The 18,847-nt window shown below is 33.5% G+C and overlaps 1 protein-coding gene across 4 annotated transcripts in view; it reads left to right on the plus strand.

The window, feature by feature from the left end:
- LOC101740012 (semaphorin-2A) overlaps nucleotides 1–14,195 on the plus strand; it is a 430,077-nt gene extending 415,882 nt beyond the window's left edge. For all 4 annotated transcript variants that reach the window (XM_021349434.3, XM_004928238.4, XM_012692089.4 and 1 more), the window contains 6 exons: nucleotides 6,605–6,705; nucleotides 7,584–7,756; nucleotides 8,258–8,449; nucleotides 10,878–11,015; nucleotides 11,167–11,275; nucleotides 11,358–14,195. In XM_021349434.3, the coding sequence (XP_021205109.1) occupies nucleotides 6,605–6,705; nucleotides 7,584–7,756; nucleotides 8,258–8,449; nucleotides 10,878–11,015; nucleotides 11,167–11,275; nucleotides 11,358–11,414 (770 nt within the window). In that variant the 3' untranslated portion in view covers nucleotides 11,415–14,195. The remainder of the gene's footprint in view (nucleotides 1–6,604; nucleotides 6,706–7,583; nucleotides 7,757–8,257; nucleotides 8,450–10,877; nucleotides 11,016–11,166; nucleotides 11,276–11,357) is intronic.
- The last annotated feature ends 4,652 nt before the right edge of the window (nucleotides 14,196–18,847 follow it).

Consider the following 18,847-nt stretch of genomic DNA (forward strand, 5'->3'; position numbering starts at 1 on the left):
CCCCGAGGCGAATTTGTTGAATGCTTTCCCGTGTACCCTCTATTATCGCATCAAAATGTTTACAATTCAGATCATACGTGTGATTCGAATATGTTATTATTGCAACTGTGACGGTTACTATGGTCGTATTTCGAATGAAAAGCTTTATACGCAGTGTTAGAGAATTTCTTAAAAACCAAGACTCAAATACTGATTTTTTTTGATACGAAAAAAAAAAAATACAATTTTTTTTGTACACTGCGCACTTTACATAATTAAATTTAGTCGGTGCTCAGTGCCCATCGCTTTATTTGGTCAAATATTTGTGTTTAATTTCGATACATGAAAGTTTCATTAAAGGCTTAGTAACCGAAATTATAATTAACTATGAACCTAACATAATATCACAATAGTTCGATGGTTACGTTCGTTTTTGTAGTTTAATACTTTGAAAATCCGTTATGTATAATAAAGAGGACTAAGGTACGTCCATCGCGCTTGTTTGAAACTATGAATCACGTACATTAGGTCATCTTTAATACAGCGTATAATATAGGAGTCAGAGATCTACAAACAAAAATATATGTTCAATGGTATCAGGAATTACATTATCCGCTTCCAGTCCAGTCCAATCACCACCAGTCTTCTGGATTTGGTTCATTAAAAAACAATTCCAGACAGCTAGTTTGCAAATAATTTTAAGTAGCTATGAGTGTATTTTTGACGACATTTTTTCACTACTAACTAGATCTAAAGTAGATATTTGTTTATCCTCGATGGGTTCCTAAGCTATTCATTTCTTTGTGATGAAACTTTATGACATGTAAGATTTATGTCATAGTATCATCAAAGAACGATAGGTGGCGCACGAGTGTTTTCTGACAGCCGAGGTTTTTATACAACTAACGAAAATCATAGCGAAGCTTGACCGAGATTTATTAGTTAAAAACAAATGCATATCAGACAAATCTATATATATAAAAATGAATTGCTGTTCGTTAGTCTCGCTAAAACTCGAGAACGGCTGAACCGATTTGGCTAATTTTGGTCTTGAATTATTCGTGGAAGTCCAGAAAAGGTTTAAAAGGTGAAAAAATATGAAAATGCTCGGAATTGTATAAAAATAAACAATTTTGTTTTTCCTTTAATGTGTCCCCCGTCGGACGGTTTCCTTTTGTTTTTTTAAAGTTTATTTTAAACAGAAGTTTAGGTCTTTTATTTCTCGATTGAGGCACTACGAAGTCTGCCGGGTCAGCTAGTAATAAATATTTATTAACTTCGAAAACTCAGCACGTTACGTTAGCGAATACAACAGACAGACAATACTTAATAATTAACCTTTCCAATCACAGCATACGATCAGGGAAACTAATTATTGCTGCCTTGTTCCTGTCAATCACGAGCCCCTTATCTCGTATCCATGTGCTGTCAAGTGACGTGCCAATGTATAGGCAGTGATAAACGTACAATCCATACATACATATTGTACATACATATGTATGCCCTTTAATCAAAAAGTACATATATATAACACTGGCATTGCTATTCCATCCATGTTACATTTCTAGAATAATAAATTTCATCGAATTACAAGCTTTAAGGCTGCACACAAAAACTATATAACGATATTCCAATTTACTCAGCAACTTAGACGCAAGATCATATTCTCTAGGCACCCCCCAGGTCAGACCTTTCTCTTAGAATAGGATACAAAACGTCCCTAATCATGAACAAGTTATTTTATATTCATGACTGATAAAAGTCTTGTTTCCATTTAAGAAAAGAAAAAAAACTGAAGGATATATTGAATGAGATATTTTGAATATTGAAATGGATATTATTATAATGGCAAACCTTCATCAATCCCAAAGACGGCGGCCATTAAAAATTATGACTTTCTTTTAAATTTACTATTAGTGTGACTTACCAGATCGAGTTTATTGTAAAAACTGTCTTACAAGAATAGCAATAGAGTTGACCTTCAAAGTTGTATGTACAGCTAATTACGAGAGGACTTTAAGTTTATATAAGAATAAAGAGTCATTTATTATGGTTATGTTAAAAAGTTATTTCTTGTTGTGTTTGTACTTATGATAAATACTGATTTGTCTATTTTGAAAATATTTTCAGTGAACATCACACTACATAGTATAAAACAAAGTCGCTTTCTCTGTCCCTATATCTGTCTGTCCCTATGTATGCTTAAATCTTTTAAACTACGCAACGGATTTTGATGCTGTTTTTTTTAATAGATAGAGTAATTGAAGAAGAAGGTTTATATGTATAATAACATCCATTAAATAGTGGAGAAATCAATAATAAATTACAGTTTCCGAAGCGAAACGAGGGCGGGTCGCTAGTGATATTATATAATACATTTACAGATTATCTTCCAGCCTGGAGTGTGCGTTTAAATAAATTTCAGAACATCACCACAAAATCAGGAATTTATATAAATATTCACACGGCAAATGAGCTTACGTACTTTGGAGATTTACTAAAGAATTTCGACATGCTAATAAGGACATTTCAAATTCGGTTTTGAGTAAATGTATTCGGATGTAAAACGTTTGTACATTGAATAAGACTAAGCTTTCCAAATGGATTTACTGGTGCTAGCTATGCTTTTTACTGGTGGTAGGACCTCTTTTGAGTCCGCTCGGGTAAGTACCACCAGCCTGCTTATTTCTGCCGTGAAGCAGTAATACGTTTCGGTTTGAAGGGCGGGGCAGCCGTTGTAACTATACTGAGACCTTAGAACTCATATCTCAAGGTGGGCGGGCACATTTACGTTGTAGATTTCTATGGGCAAAATTAAAATAACAGAATTTGCAATAGTATGGCCTGCTTACTAAATTACCCTTTCGTATACCCTATTCTGTCTAAAGCATTTTTCACAAATAAACTTAAATGGAGAGAACTACACAGAAACTAGCTGAAACGAATTTCTTTAGCTTTGGCTTCTTTCTTGGCTGTGTATTTTATGTTGCCCATGAAGACTACTTACCATTACCGGATAATCCATAGTGATACATACACTCGTCTCTAATGATGGCTATAAAGTAGAATGAAAAAAAAAAATTCCTACATTATATTTTTGTAGTAAAGTTATTAATAAGCTAAATCCAATCATGAAATAAATCTAAACTTATTTTTAAATTAAAAATAAACAACACCGCTGGCTGACCTTCATGAGCTGTGTAATTAACGCACTAAAATAACGCAATTTTGAACAAAGCCGTAGCGTATAAATCATACGTGCCCGCTTGCTTAATCAATAATACTTCGATTCAATAATAACAAGGGGAATAATATAATTACTGATTTATAGCTCAACTATAACTTGGCAAACACAATAATAGTAGGCTGCGACGTTCTGCGACACGCTCAGCATTGATAGTAACTCGGTTTGGTAATTTCGGTACATGCCTAATCCAATTAGCTATTAAGATCCGTGGGTCGCATATTAATTTGGTTGATTCGGTCGCGTTGTAAGGAACCCCCTACGTGTGACCTTAGGCTTTTGTAACTATCACGTTTCGATAGTGTTTGTTGACGTTGACTGTGATTTTGGAGACACCTTCCTTTTTCGGTATTATCTATATATTAATACTAGCGACCCGCCCTCGCTTCGCTTCGGAAACATTAAAACACACATGAAACAAAAAAAAAAAAAAAAGTAGCCTATGTTCATCAGGGACAATGTCGGCTTCTAATGGAAAAAGAATTTTTCAAATCGGTCCAGTAGTTTCGGAGCCTATTCGAAACAAACAAACAAACAAATCTTTCCTCTTTATAATATTAGTATAGATGTGAAGCAAAAACTTTGTATCCCTTTTTACGAAAATCGCGCGGACGGAGGAGTATGAAATTTTCCACACTTATAGAGAATATAGAGAAGAAATGCACAATCCAAATTTTTTTTTTTTAAATTATGCATTATTAATACATTAAATTAATAAAAAAAACATCACCCACACTACCATGTATTTGACACACACGCATATATTCTTACATACACACATACTATTTGTTTACTGTCAAACTTTTGTTATTGCTTAGAGTCTGTGGTCAAATTGAGAATAGGTTACTTAATATTGTTTATCTTTAATTTTATTTGTATACTGTAGTCTTGGCGAAATCTTTGATTATAGAAATATAATAGTCTTTGTCTCTTTGACAATAGAACCATATATTGTTCAAACTTATAATTTCAATTAATTATAGTCGAATTTCGACTACTGCAGGACCACTAGTTTTATTAAATAGTCTAGATTATATTTGTAAGAATTCGTTGCTTTGTTGAATTTTTTGTACCTGCGGACGCTAGGATTTCAGAATTCGAATTTTAGGGGATTTCTTAACAACGTTTATGCTATTTTAAGAAATTGTACTCATGAATTTCTTGATAAATACAAATGGTTTTTTTATTGTTAAAGGCAACTTATAGATATTAGAAACTATTTGTTGTATTTAACTACATAACTACAACCAATTATTTATTTACGATTAAAACTAGAAAGTCTAGTAGAAACTACAATTAGAAACTAGAACTTCTATGCTGCGACTTAGTTATTAAGAGACATAGTAATTATTTACCTACGAATATTTAGTAACAGCTCTCAAAGGCTTTGATTAAATACAAATTTAGCTTCTAATCACGCACTTTATACTTTGAAGCTTAAATATCACTTATAATTTCGCGTTACGCGAGATTAAATCGTAAAACGTGTTTCAATCAAATATACCATTCGTTGTTTGAAACTAAATTATCGAATTAAAAATTATGAAACTAATATACTTCAAGTACATAACTGAGAGATTCTAATAATAACAACAGTATTAATAGTTACAGAACTAAACATACTAATAGTAGTATGTTTCCCATGGAAATTATTTACATATATACATATCGACGCTTGAAAGGCAAACGTGACTAAGCGACAATAACTGCTTTGGACATAAATGATAGGCAATAACCATATTCGAAGCGTAAAAAAATATATATTTCTAGGTCTATTAAAATAATTTCAATCCTACAGCTAGATTCGTTAAAATAGAATTGTTTTCAGGTATTTCAACTTTAAATTAGTCTACTGTAAAGTTCACGCATTGTCGCTTAGTTACATTTGCCTTTCAAGCGTCGATATGTATATTGAAATATATTTACATGAAAATAACTATTGATCCCAGCGCCACATTTGTATTAGATGTGAAATATGAAATCTTTCATTTTTATACCATCAAAAGTAGATATATGTACATAATAATATATCCAGCTGAGCCTTAAAATGAGGAAATTTTGTACTAAATAATAATATTAATTATTAATACCTATTTAGACGCTTAAGCAAACATACGTTTATAAACCACTAAGATCTTGCTAATTGAGCAATGTATGCAATTAACCATTGGCATTTCGCTAATACCTATAATGTGTTATATGATGCTTAATGTTCTAATACATATTTGATGAACCTTAAGTGAAGTGTAAGTAGATAATTTCGAGGAAATTAAGCTTTTAGGAAATTATACACTTAAATTGTGTATTACAAGTCAACATTGGAACGTGTAAGACGAATGTGTAGACGGTAATTACGTATCCAGTGAAACGTTTATAGCTGCGATCGAATTAAAGTAGTATCCAAGCTTTTTTTTTTTATTGCTTAGATGTTTGGACGAGCTCACAGCCCACCTGATGTTAAGTGGTCACTGGAGCCCATAGACGTCTACAACGTAAACGCGCCACCCACCTCGAGATATAAGTTCTAAGGTCTCAGTATAGTTACAACGGCTACCCCACCCTTCGAACCGAAACGCATTACTGCTTCACGGCGGAAATAGGCGGGGTGGTGGTACCTACCCGTGCAGACTCCCAAGAGGTCCTACCACCAGTGATTACGCAAATTATAATTTTGCGGGTTTGATTTTTATTACACGATGTTATTATTCCTTCACCGTGGAAGTCAATCGTGAACATTTGCTATCTAAGCATCTATCTAAATTCTAAGCTATCTAAATTATGCAAGCTATCTAAATTAACATGTACCTAGTTAATGCTCAGAACGAACTTCCATTAGAAGGCCATTATTTAATTTGCACAATTACTGATGACCATATTTACGTTCTTTGGTTTCAAAAAGCGTCTTATTGCGGGATCACAATATAACCCCTAAATTCCTTTGCCGTTGTGTTATACTATAAAGAAATTGTTCCCTTAAGTTGACAGGACAAAATATAGTTTTCTCGCATTAAAACTGTATAATCTCAAAACTTACTAATTTTACATTGGAGTGTTTTAAAGGTGTAACATGTGATATTTTAATATTAATCATCTTTGCAACAATTTTTTTTTTTTACCTGTTACATTATCTGTCTTTTAAAGTAAGATAAAATGATTAATTTTGTTAATAGTAGTCAAAACATAGGTAAACTAAAAAAAAAATTAAACTACGCTTTTTTGACAGTATTTATGAGAAAAATACTGACGATATCAAATGATTCCGCATATTAACTCAATTTCGAATATTTTTGGAAATTGTACTTTTAATGCGAAAAGACGATATGAATAACAAATTAAAGCTATGTAAGGGCTGCTTTTAAAATTATCTCATGTTTGTTGCAGACGAAGGAAAAATACACAAGATCGTACAGTGGACTAGAAATGGAGACAGTCAGTCGGCTCTGCTTGACATATTTGACGTTACTCCAGGAGAGCCGATTCAGGTAAATTCTTAGCAAGTTTTTGTACTAGAGCACATCGATTTCAGATTCAGATAATTAGGTCCCCTTCTCCCCTCCGAAACTAGACTCAAAATTCGATCAAAGTTGGTAGGACTGTGCCGAGAACCAATTATGCTTTTGCGGGTATAAAGGACTTGAAAAAAATCTAGATCCTAACATACGCAAACAATTGGAATTGGACCAGAATTCGCTTACTGATTGCTTTTTTTCTTTTTCTTTCACGACACATGTCTGTTACAAGACATGAGTCAGAGTACAAGAGATATCACTACGTAGACGTGTTGGTGCTACGTCGTTCAGGGGCCTACAGACTTCATAACGGGAAGCCGCTACACACTTTGCGACACGAAATTAAAGTTTTAACTGTATCGTATGATATAACAACTGCCCCACCTTTCAAACAAGACTGCTTCGCGACTGAAATGGCCAGGAGGGGTGGTGCAGATCTACAATACGCCCTATTACTAGTAAAAACTAGCTAACTATTGTAGTACGCTAGTATAACACAATAGACAGCAACTTATAGTGACGAGCGTCGCACTCAGGTTAAAATCCCGAGGACGAAAAACATTACTACGAAATGTTTATTAATTCAAAGTTACGGTGTAATTTTCCGATAATCAGCGAACAAATTAACTTAATTTTATTTCTGGAAATTCCCTTTCACACACACCATGACGAAAACAAAATACACAGACACAAATGCTTTGAGGCTTGTAGTAGTGACAAAAACTGTCTCGTAGGAAAATCATTTAAGCAAATTTCAGTATCCTAGAACACAGATGGCGTTGTATGTGCACGTGGCGTACTGGGAACTTTTGATTATAAAACACAGTGTAACAAAGTGCGTTTTCTATCAGGCAATGGCTATTTCGCGTATCCACGGCTCGTTGTATGCAGCATCTGATAGAAGAGTGCTACAACTCCGTTTGGCTTTGTGTGCGAGACGGTATGATGCTTGCGTAAGGTGTGCAAGAGATCCGTACTGCGGATGGGACAGAGATGCTAGCGTCTGTCGCGAGTATATACCTGGGTGAGTGTAAACTTATATTATTCAGCTTATAACGTAGTTGATAATTATATTTCATATTTTGTCTATCTTTCTTAAAAGACTTAGGAAGCATGACTAGTTGCTGTTTTATATTACGTACTAGCTGACCCGGCAGACTTCTTAGTGCCTCAATCGACAATTAAAAGACCTAAAGTTTTGTATAAAATAAACTTAAAACAAACAAAAGGAATCCGTCCGACGGGGACACATCAAAGGAAAGACAAAATTGTTATTTTTATTTAATTCCGAGCATTTTCATATTTATCTACCTTTTAAACCTTCTCTGGACTACCATAAACAATTCAAGACCAAAATTAGCCAAATCGGTCCAGCCGTTCTAGAGTTTTAGTGAGACTAACGAATAGCAATTCATTTTTATATATATAGATAGATTTAATATTCCTTATGAACACCGCATTAAAATTTTGAGGATTGAAGTTAAAGATAATTTGTCATAAAATTACATTTTTTTTTAATTAACAGACTGATTCAAGATGTAGCCAATGAGACAGCCGATATCTGTGATTCATCAATTTCTCGGAAGAGCGTGTCGGCTACGTGGGGCCAAAGCCTCCACTTAGGAAGCTTTGTGAAGATGCCAGAAGTACTCCAACCTAGGGCTGTCACTTGGTTTCACTATTCAAGGGAAAAGGGTCGTCACCCGATTACATTTAAGTGAGTTTTTTTTTACTTACACCTGCGATATTCAAATATAAATTGTTTATTTGGTTTTGGTTCAAATGGTTTATTTGAACCTAAATTTCATGTTTGTCAAAAGTGGAATTCAAAACTATTTATCGATTCCTTTATCGATCGATTTTTTTAATTCGTAAAAACGAAAAAAAAATGTTGTTTTATGTTTCTATGCCATTTTTTTGTAAAAAAGTATAAGATATTTTTAAAGTCATGATATATTATTTTAGGTTAAACTTTAACTGCGAATAACTTTTAACCGAGTTGACTGAGCAAAAAATTATTTCAGACCTTTTTTGTCGGCCGCTTAATTCTCTACAAATATATGTATTTTTTTACTACACGATAATTCGTTGAGATACAGTAAAAAATCCAAAGAAAAAAAATTCCCGTGTTATTTAAATGGGAAATCAAAAATCACGATGCGGCACCTCTAAGTGTTAATACTAAGAGCTCAAACTTTACCAAAATTTCTTTTCGTCATCTTGGACGATATTTTCGTAGTACCGAAAGAAAAAAAAATTAAAGTTTTTTTTGGCCCACCTTAATATATGTATATGAGATAGAAAAATGACATTTTAGTCATGGTCATGGTCATTTTTGTACTACAGTATTTAGGCGGACTAGGTCTTAGTTTTAACCGAGTGGTAGAACCTATACATGCTCGTACTATCTTTCCTGTCAGATCGGAGCGGTAGCATAACTAGAAACAGGACAAGTGACATAGAAATGTCAGCAGTAACTATTAGAGAAATATAAAATATTTTATATGCGGTCTACATATGGGTCATAAATTCTAATTTTACTCTGTAAGTGATAAAATAACAAAACTAGCAATCCAGTAATTCTCGTAGCAATCTCGTAGTACTTAAATTGCTACGCAAAACATATAGTGCAGTATTAATAAAATTTATCCTACGAAGTATTGAATTTCATAACACTTGGAATTGCAGATATGTTTTTTTTTTTTAATCTAGAGTAGAAAGGTCGAAATTTTACAACTGAAAACAGTCATATCTCATTTTAACTCCAATGCGGCTAATGAGTCTGAAAACAAAAAGTGTTTAATGGGCGCTTAAGGCACCCACAATTTAATTACACCGAAAGCACCTGCACAGTAATTTAGCTTGGCACAAAAGCGAAGATAAATACACATTAAATTGTTGAAGTAATTCAGAAAACACTCTAACGGAACACGCATGCAACAACATTAATTAAAGGGCTCCCAAATCTTCTGTTCTTATCGCACTTCCGCGCTCACAATTAAAATGCAAGGGGAAACTTCGGTATTAGCTTTTTGTTAGCGGCATTCGAATTTTCTCTTCGAACGTTTTCAACTGAAATTATTGTTGGACTTTACGGGAGCCTTTCCTTTTATTAAACTGAAGTTACATTAAAAGTTTTAAGTCTATGTTTACCTTATTAATCGCTCACAGTGAGAGGTTTTTGGGGCCAATCGATATCATGCGGGCCGACTTCGAGACTAGACAACGTTAGACTTTATTAGTGATAAAGTCTATAATGAGCCTTCATCAATCTATGCATTTACAGATTTAAGCCCTATTTCTCAAGGTCAGTGTTGTCAATTATGTCATGTCATGTTTGGTGCTCCGGTTTCTTCGGTAGTTATAGTAAAGATTACGTGTAATAACTTGCATTTATATTCTGTTTAAGACAACAATTAAAAAAAAACACAATTATTCAAACGTTAATAAAAAACCAAATCAAAGTCTACAAACGTTACAACATTAATGCCACTTTACAATACAAAACCACGAGAAGTACGTAAAAATCTGTGCAGGTTTGACTCACCTTATCTTTGATGATTATTCCTTCTTGGAACTCATTCATAAAACATTCTCAGAGCGTATTTTATTTTTTATATTCCTTAACAATCGAACTACAGTTTAGTTATTCCCTGAATACGAATTTGCAAATCATCTTATTTGTAAGAATACGTATGCTCTATGTTCACGAACGTTCACACTTGATACATTAATAAATTATTGAAATTGAAAAACACGGTTGACAGATGTGCTTTAGATCACTTGTTTATCAACTGTAATCAACTTGAGCTTGTAAAATTTTAATCCAAATGTCCTAGAAGGTTGCTGTTCTCCAAATTAAATTTAAGCATAATAAGGTAAAATATTTTCATACGCTACTAGAATTTATAAGCAGCGAATTCAATGGTAGGAAAATTAAATAATTTAACAAGTCAATAAACTTAAAAGCGAAATAATAATATTTAGTATCATTATAATATTTACAAAATATTCCTTTTCATTGGCCGCGATCATTTAATCGTAAAATAATGCAAAAACGTCAAAACAAACAACTTAATTGGGAACATGGTACAAACAAACTGTAGTGTGCCTGCACGATTTTGATAGTTGAATTTTATTTACAGTAAACCAGAAAAGTATATCGAGACCTCAGAGCATGGACTACTGATAATCGCTGTGAATGAAGCGGACGCTGGAAGATATGATTGCTGGCTAGGAGGCTCTTTGTTGTGCTCATATAACATCACCGTTGACACACATAGGTAAGCATAAGCAAAACACATCCAGTAAGATTCAAACTTTAGTTTACGTTGTCCCCTTTTGAAAATGCGTAAGTTAAGAAAAATGTTACAAAAAGGTTAAACCTTTTTCACATCTAACTTTTGTATAAATGCTATCCTTATTTCTTTACAGGTGTTCGCCGCCGGAGAAAAGCAATGAATATCAAAAGATATATTCAAATTGGTGTCACGAGTTCGAAAAGTACAAAACTGCCATGAAGACGTGGGAAAGAAAGCAAGAGGTATTCGTAATTCCTGAAGCGAGTAATATGTTTTTCGTACGTTCCCGAATTCATATTGTATTGTGTAATTTTCTTTTTTCAGCAATGCGCTCGGCAAAATGATTCGAATCAGAACACGCATCCGAACGAAATAGTGTGATAGCTCCTGAGCATCGCCTATCTCATGTTTCAGTCTGTTAATTATTACATAGGAGTAATACCGATACCGTACCTTACGGCCGGCCTCAGGTACTTCAATATATTCTCGTGAGAAAATCCGTCATGCAACAGCATCCGCTCCAGATAAATAATTCCGTGACTAATATGTACAAGATAGTGATGTGTTATAGCAATAGAGAACCTATAGCTTTTATAAAGACTTTCAAAGTGTAGTGATGATTAACAAACAACATAGTGAACAGTTCAGCAAACCCATTAGGAACATGAGAAGGTGGTGGGACTCTCAAGTTTGACGGACATTTTAATATTTAATGAAAAATTGGATCGAAATAACAAGCGTTGTGAGTTGCTTTGTTTGTGAATGTTATGTATAAAAGTGATTAGAAATCGTATTTTCGAACTGTAAGTACGCTTTGTTTGTTGGATAAGCATAGAAAATTTGTTAGTTGTATTAAAACAACTTAGTTTTTATATACCAGAAGAAGCAGTCATTTATTTGGATTTCGATTTACAAAAATCTATTAATTTCCAATTAACTCCTAATTAAAAGTATTATTTAGCTATGCAGTTTATTCGTTCAGCAAGTATAATTTTATAAAAAAAAGTTAAAGTATCAAGACTTTTACATGATAGTACATTAGCGATTCAAGTATATTGATACGTATCGCGGCGCGTTAGTACAGCCGCGGTCGTAATTTGAAATCTCCGAGGGTTGTGGGAGGGCTCTCCTCATTATTTTTCCCCTATTTGTGTAAATAGTTACCTAATTTCGTTCAACCGTATTTCATAAGTACGTATAGAATGCACGTCCCTACTTGTAACGTATAATTTAAGCCTGTGATATAATAAGAAATTCGTTTAGTAAAAAGTAATTTAAGCATTTACGCGGACGTATGACTAAATTATCGCTCATTATACACTCGTAGTTTTAATGAGGCTTTTATTTTAATATATCCTAGACACGCTATGACGTCATACTTTGATTGAAGCAATAAATGAATGTAGGCAATCCCCGTTTTAGGGCAACAATTTTTATATAGCTGTTAAATTATTACAAAACCATGTTTATAACTTAATGGTCTACGACTTTTCAGTAAGGAATTTCGTGGACACGTGAAGCTGATGATGTCACCGTTCCGTTAATCTTATAATGTTTTTTTTTTAATTTTTTTATTTGATGAATCTTTACATATATTTTCACGTATTCATCATATTTTGACATATTTCAATGAAAAAATGTTTAATTTATTTATTTAGTGTAATTGATAAAACTGTTATTCAGAAGTAGCCTTATGACACGTATCATTTTCAGTACCTGCAAAATTTCGAGTTCATATCATGAAAAATATACCAATAATATAATTTTAAATTGATTAAATTCAAATATTTACAAAGGAAGACAAAGGAAGAACTACCGAATTCTTATTTTTCAAAAAATGCACCTTTAATATTTTTACTAGAGTTTTTTACCTATTATCTGAGTATTGAATTATAAATTACCCCTGAATTTCTCTGATAGATACTAGCTTAAAGCAAACAAAAAACATCGAACTCAGTATTCAACTCAGTTTCTTGAAATGTGTTTGCCACTGCTCAGTATTATAAGACATTTATTAGGCATCGCATTGTTATTATTGACGGCTTAAGAGACGCTACTTATCAAATTAAAGCTCTAAAAAAGAATATCCTTATTATACGGAAATTAATTTTCTACACTGTTCTTCACTATGCGGTGTGCAAGTTTTGACATTAATAAATTTGTAATGCGTTTGAAAAAGTTCATACAATTACTTAATAATACTATAATGATATCAAATTATGCGGCTCTGTAACGAAATGTGTGTTTTGAAACGTCAACTAACAAATTTTTACTGGTGGTAGGACCTCTTGTGAGTCCGCGCGGGTAGGTACCATCACCCTGCCTATTTCTGCCGTGAAGCAGTAATGCGTTTCGGTTTGAAGGGTGGGGCAGCCGTTGTAACTATACTGAGATCTTAGAACTTATATCTCAAGATGGGTGTCGCATTTACGTTGTAGATGTCTATGGGCTCCAGTAACCACTTAACACCAGGTGGGCTGTGAGCTCGTCCACCCATCGAAGCAATAAAAAATATTAAATAAAATAAAAATTAAAGCTAACATTCATTATTACAAATTAATACAATTATGTTTATCTAGTTTACGGTTCAATCACGCATTTTTTTTATTATCTTTCTCAAGACTCGTGACAACCGATGAAAATAGTAAACAATAAATAGTCAATATTTATCATATCCTTATTATGGTTCCTCATCGTCTCCTTTCTATATCTCAAATCAAATAATTTTTAATGCGTACGATGCATTTAGATGCGAAAACTTGTAGTTATAAGGTCATTTGTGAGTTGCGACAACAGCTGTGGTAGGATAAGCGTAGGCAAGTAGGTGCTTCATTGCAAGCTTTTAGTCGCGTTAACATAGATATATTTTTCAGACTCTTTCATATCACTATGTAAATACATATTTTTTAAATAATTTAAAATCGTAAGGAATACCTGAGCTTTGTCGTTTATCGTGTACTAGTTAATAAATATTCGTACTTAAGTAAAATAATGTTTTAAGGATTTCCGATCCTCTTGGGAAGATCTTGCGCAATAATTATAAACTAATTACTATTATCTTATAAACGAGTAGCTATGTAAATTTCACGTGTTATTATAAGTTAAATTCAAATAACGTAGCGTTAAGATTTTATATAATAAATCTTTGAAATGTATCTTTCAGTTCGTGTTTTATTTGAGCAACCCTTTTAGTTGAGCTTTTACTGTTACAGGAAGTTGCTTGTCGATTTATTAAGGTATCATATTGGACAAGAGGATATAATGTTTAAAATAGTGTCGATTCATCAAAACGCATACCGGGTTGACATTTTCGTCATAACAGGAGCCGGGGGGGTCGGCACCCTTGGCGGACGACGATCGAGGGACTATAAAAAGTGAGGGCGCGTAATTATATAGTGCCACTAAACTAATTTCACGATACATTGCCGACGAAATCTGTGCTTGGCACCGCCTCGCCTGCCTTCGAAATGTGATTTTTCTTTCATAAGCAAACGGCTGATTACTATTGTTACGTGTTATTTCCTATGAATTGTTAATACAACTGCGCGGCGTGTTTGCCGCGAAATTGTCCTCTGTTATAATGAATACAGCTTATAAAGGGGACTGAATCGTAACGCCCAAGTTAAGTAAGTACAGATGATTAGGAGTTTTACTATAACCTAAACGATCTTTTAGTTGTATTCACTGTAGTTTGAGGTACGTTAATATTAATAGAAAACATATTTGATTACATACGACGTGATTTTCTTTTTTTATTGCCCTCGTAAAATGAAATAAAATGATTATCGTCCATAGATCAAATGTCTAAAATTGACGAGGTCGCAAACACTATTGCATTACAGTAATCAAAATCTATTTAATTATGTCTACCTATCGTTTTTTTTAAAGTAAAAATCTCTGTATTAAAAACAAACATTATGATAGGATAAACGATAAAGGACTTACCCATGGGAAAGTAGGAGTAGATTCTTGATTATATCTCTTCATCTTCCTAGGACTGATCACAACTATGGTGGTTACAGATGATACGCCTTTTTAGAGTTGTTAGGTCACCAATAAGGAAACACAAAAATTGGATTGGAACAGATTGTTGTCCTTTAAACCGGAAAGCATGATTGCTTAGCGCCCGAAAAAAAAAGAGGATCGTAATTACTTATGCGAGCTTATTATTATTATTACTCATATGCAATTCGCCAAGCCCGGTCCACTATGCGGACTGTAACTTGATTAGATTGGATTCGATCGCTACTAAGCTCACAGGATCACCCATTAGGCGAATCTGAGGATTTTCTGAATTCCTCCAGTCATTTCGGAGCCTATAGGTAACATACATATTACATACATACATATGCACATCGACTTTTATTTATCGTATCGTTTATATATATAAATATTTAAGTTTATGGATATATGTATATAGAATAGAATATACATATATACTAGCTGGCCCGGCAAACGTTGTTTTGCCATATAAATTATTTCCAGGAAAGATAAATAACCTAGGTACCCACTGCAGCGTCATCTGTCGGGCTGATTTATGAATCGAAACCAGCCAGGGTGCCACTCAAACGCATACAAAAAAAATCATTCAAATCGGTCCAGCCGTTTAGTAGGAGTTCAATGACAAACACACGCACAGAAGATATCTATATCTACCTATATATATATAAAAATGAATTGCTGTTCGTTAGTCTCGCTAAAACTCGAGAACGGCTGGACCGATTTGGCTAATTTTGATCTTGAATTATTTGTGGAAGTCCAGAGAAGGTTTAAAAGGTAGATAAATATGAAAATGCTCGGAATTAAATAAAATTAACAATTTTGTTTTTCCTTTGATGTGTCCTCCGTTGGATGGATTCCTTTTGTTTGTTTTAAGTTTATTTTAAACAAAAGTTTAGGTTTTTTATTTATCTATTGAGGCACTAAGTCGAAGTCTGCCGGGTCAGCTAGTATATAATATAAAGAATAATAATTTATTTTAATTTTAAATGTAAATATTAATTTAAATCATCTCTTCATAAATTCAGCTCTATAGTGAACCGCTGTGTTTTCGTCACACATGCATCGTAAATGAAATCCCAGCGTTGACAAGTTGGATACAGTTTGTCTTAGGAAACGACTTCAAGATTAGATTGCAGATTGCATCATAAACGAAGAAGAGGGAGCTAGATTTATCATATCGAAAGCATATATGTACTTGGGGTCGCTGTTTATCTTCATATAGACGTAATAAACATTACATTGTGTTTAAGTATATAATGAAAAATAGTAATTACGTAGCGTCCAGAAATATAGGACCAACATCAACTTTCTCTTATTTCATAAATTTTATCTGTAACTTCTTCAAATTATTATTTTCCTACTATGCTGATGGTCTAGGGGACCATATCAGCGTCACCGGGCTGTAGGTGAGCTCACGGGGCTCAAACCTGACGATGTCGCTAACACAAACCCTAGCAAGAGCCGTGCTTCGCAGAATCTACCACTGGATAGGAAACGCGACCCACTGAGAAGATCCGGCGAGAAACTCAGTGGGATCTACTTCAAAGCTTTTCTACAGTTTCCACATTCCAAATTCATCGTCTCGAATAATGAATCTCTCGTGAGGTTGGAATTTCAAAATTTCTCTTATACTGTATGTGCTAGATAGAAGGCCCTCTTACACATAGGAGTGAAAATAAACACACCCTAACCGAATGCCAAATTATTTTAGCAAAGGTATTGTTCGACCGTAAATCGAAGCAAGACTCCATATTGTAATATTGAATGCCACTAACTAATGAACACTAGTATATTATTTATAACAATCTATAACTGTATTTTATAAATTATATTATGGCCAGAAAAAAAGTTATATAATCATGACAATTACAAATTCCATGACTGCATTACTTCAAATTGGCTTCATATTTTGTCTATTATAGTAATAAATAGAAAAGAAATCGGTGATCAAAAGAAGATTTTTTTTAAACCAATGCCGCCTTCGGGAGGATCACTTCTAAAAACCCATTATAAATACAAAGCATTGGACTATATAACATCTTGTTATCAGGTGTTAGGAAGTTTTGTCTTACTAAAATTTATCTCTTAAATATTTAAATAATTCTAAAATTCATGTATTTAGTAAACCAGTTTTGTCGAAGCTTCAAATGAAAATTCAATCACAAGTTAATAATGATAATTAGTTCAATTACTATAATCGATTATTATTTATTAGTTAATGACAAAAATATATTGTGGACTTTAACAGTATTATTCAATAATTTTATTAATATTACTAAGTAACGTCTGTGAAACTAATAATATTTAAGCTTTAATATTTTCGATAGGGAAAATAAGAATGCTCTTTCGAATCAAGTTTCAAATGCGTCAGTGAAGCATGTTATTCGTTATTTCACGGGGGCTTGTGACGCGTGCACTCCGGATTTCATCTCCATTTATTAATTAACAGCCGAGCAGAAATTTTTCAAAAATTAGAAATATAATAGCGATGCTCCATTAATTTTTGTTTCATCACAAAAAAGGAACTTGGCAATTATTTTTTTCATAACTAGTCTTTAATTATAAATGACAACATGATTTCACCGAATACATTCACTGTTCAGGTCTCGAAATTAAAATGGAACTTACATTTGGCTTAATCAATAAGTAGCATAAGAAATTCTTCCTATACAAACAATATACCTATAAGTATATACAACACAATACAACATATATACAAATGTCACGCCGGGGCGAAGACAAGTAATCAGTTACGCTATTTAAATTAAATCTTCCGCGGTCTTAACCAACTACTTTCTCCATATTATAAATTACATAGTTTATATCTGGTTCTTTATTCCGAAATATATACAAAAGTACTGACTCTGTCTGAAAATCTAAGCCGGAGTTCGTAGCTTATTGAACAATCATCACCTGACTAATCAAACCATATTAATTTTTTTTCATCAACTAGAAGTACATCATGAGAAACTACTAGAAAGTGAAGTTATTAGAAAGTGTGAAAATTTAAAAAGCGTAGGTATGAAAAGTTAGGAAACAATTATTATTGCTAATCAAATAGTTCGAATTTATTACGTACCGTGAAATGTACTTAGAGACTTATCTCAACATCACACCCCTGTAACTTAAGCCTTTTTAGCAGCCCACAAGCTTTACAAAGCCCGAAGATGCGGCTAGGTCAGCAGGCAAGTAATCCGTTGTTACATCTGGGCGGTATGTGCGGTGGTGTCCCGCTCTCGTAAGCGCATTAGCCGAATTAACAATTAGTCATGCCTACGTCTGCCCGCGAAGTTTGCACAAATTTACATAACAATGATGCCCTTCCGCACAAAGTCGGTTGGCCACGGCGATTTTTTTAATTAATTGGTTCGGGAACCGTGGAAAATTTGTGAGGGTATTTTCACCCTTCAAAAATTTATTTGCGGTCAGCAAGTGGGAGCTCAGTGGGGTCTGAACTTAAAAGTTCCTTTTTTCGTAGGCGAAAAATAACATATTTCTAAGAGTCGTATCATTCTAGTGTGACTTTATAAGAATGAAATTTATAGAAAAGTTTTGGTGAAAAAGTTCGATAATTTTAAATAATGCACTTAAACCCCACTTGTGCCAATACCAAATACTGTAAAAAAACAATGGTAGCTTGTTTCTTGTGAATATCAAGATTTAAAAAAAAAAGATAGCGCAATTGACGACATGCTATTTTGAATACAGTTTCGAATAATAGCGTTCGTACTGTGTCGTCATTTTGCATATACTGGTAGACAGTTCATTTGCGATGACACTTAGTGTAGACACAGTGATTCAAACTACACGCA

Source organism: Bombyx mori, chromosome 18 (genome assembly GCF_030269925.1).
Source record: "Bombyx mori chromosome 18, ASM3026992v2".
Taxonomy (NCBI): Eukaryota; Metazoa; Arthropoda; class Insecta; order Lepidoptera; family Bombycidae; genus Bombyx; species Bombyx mori.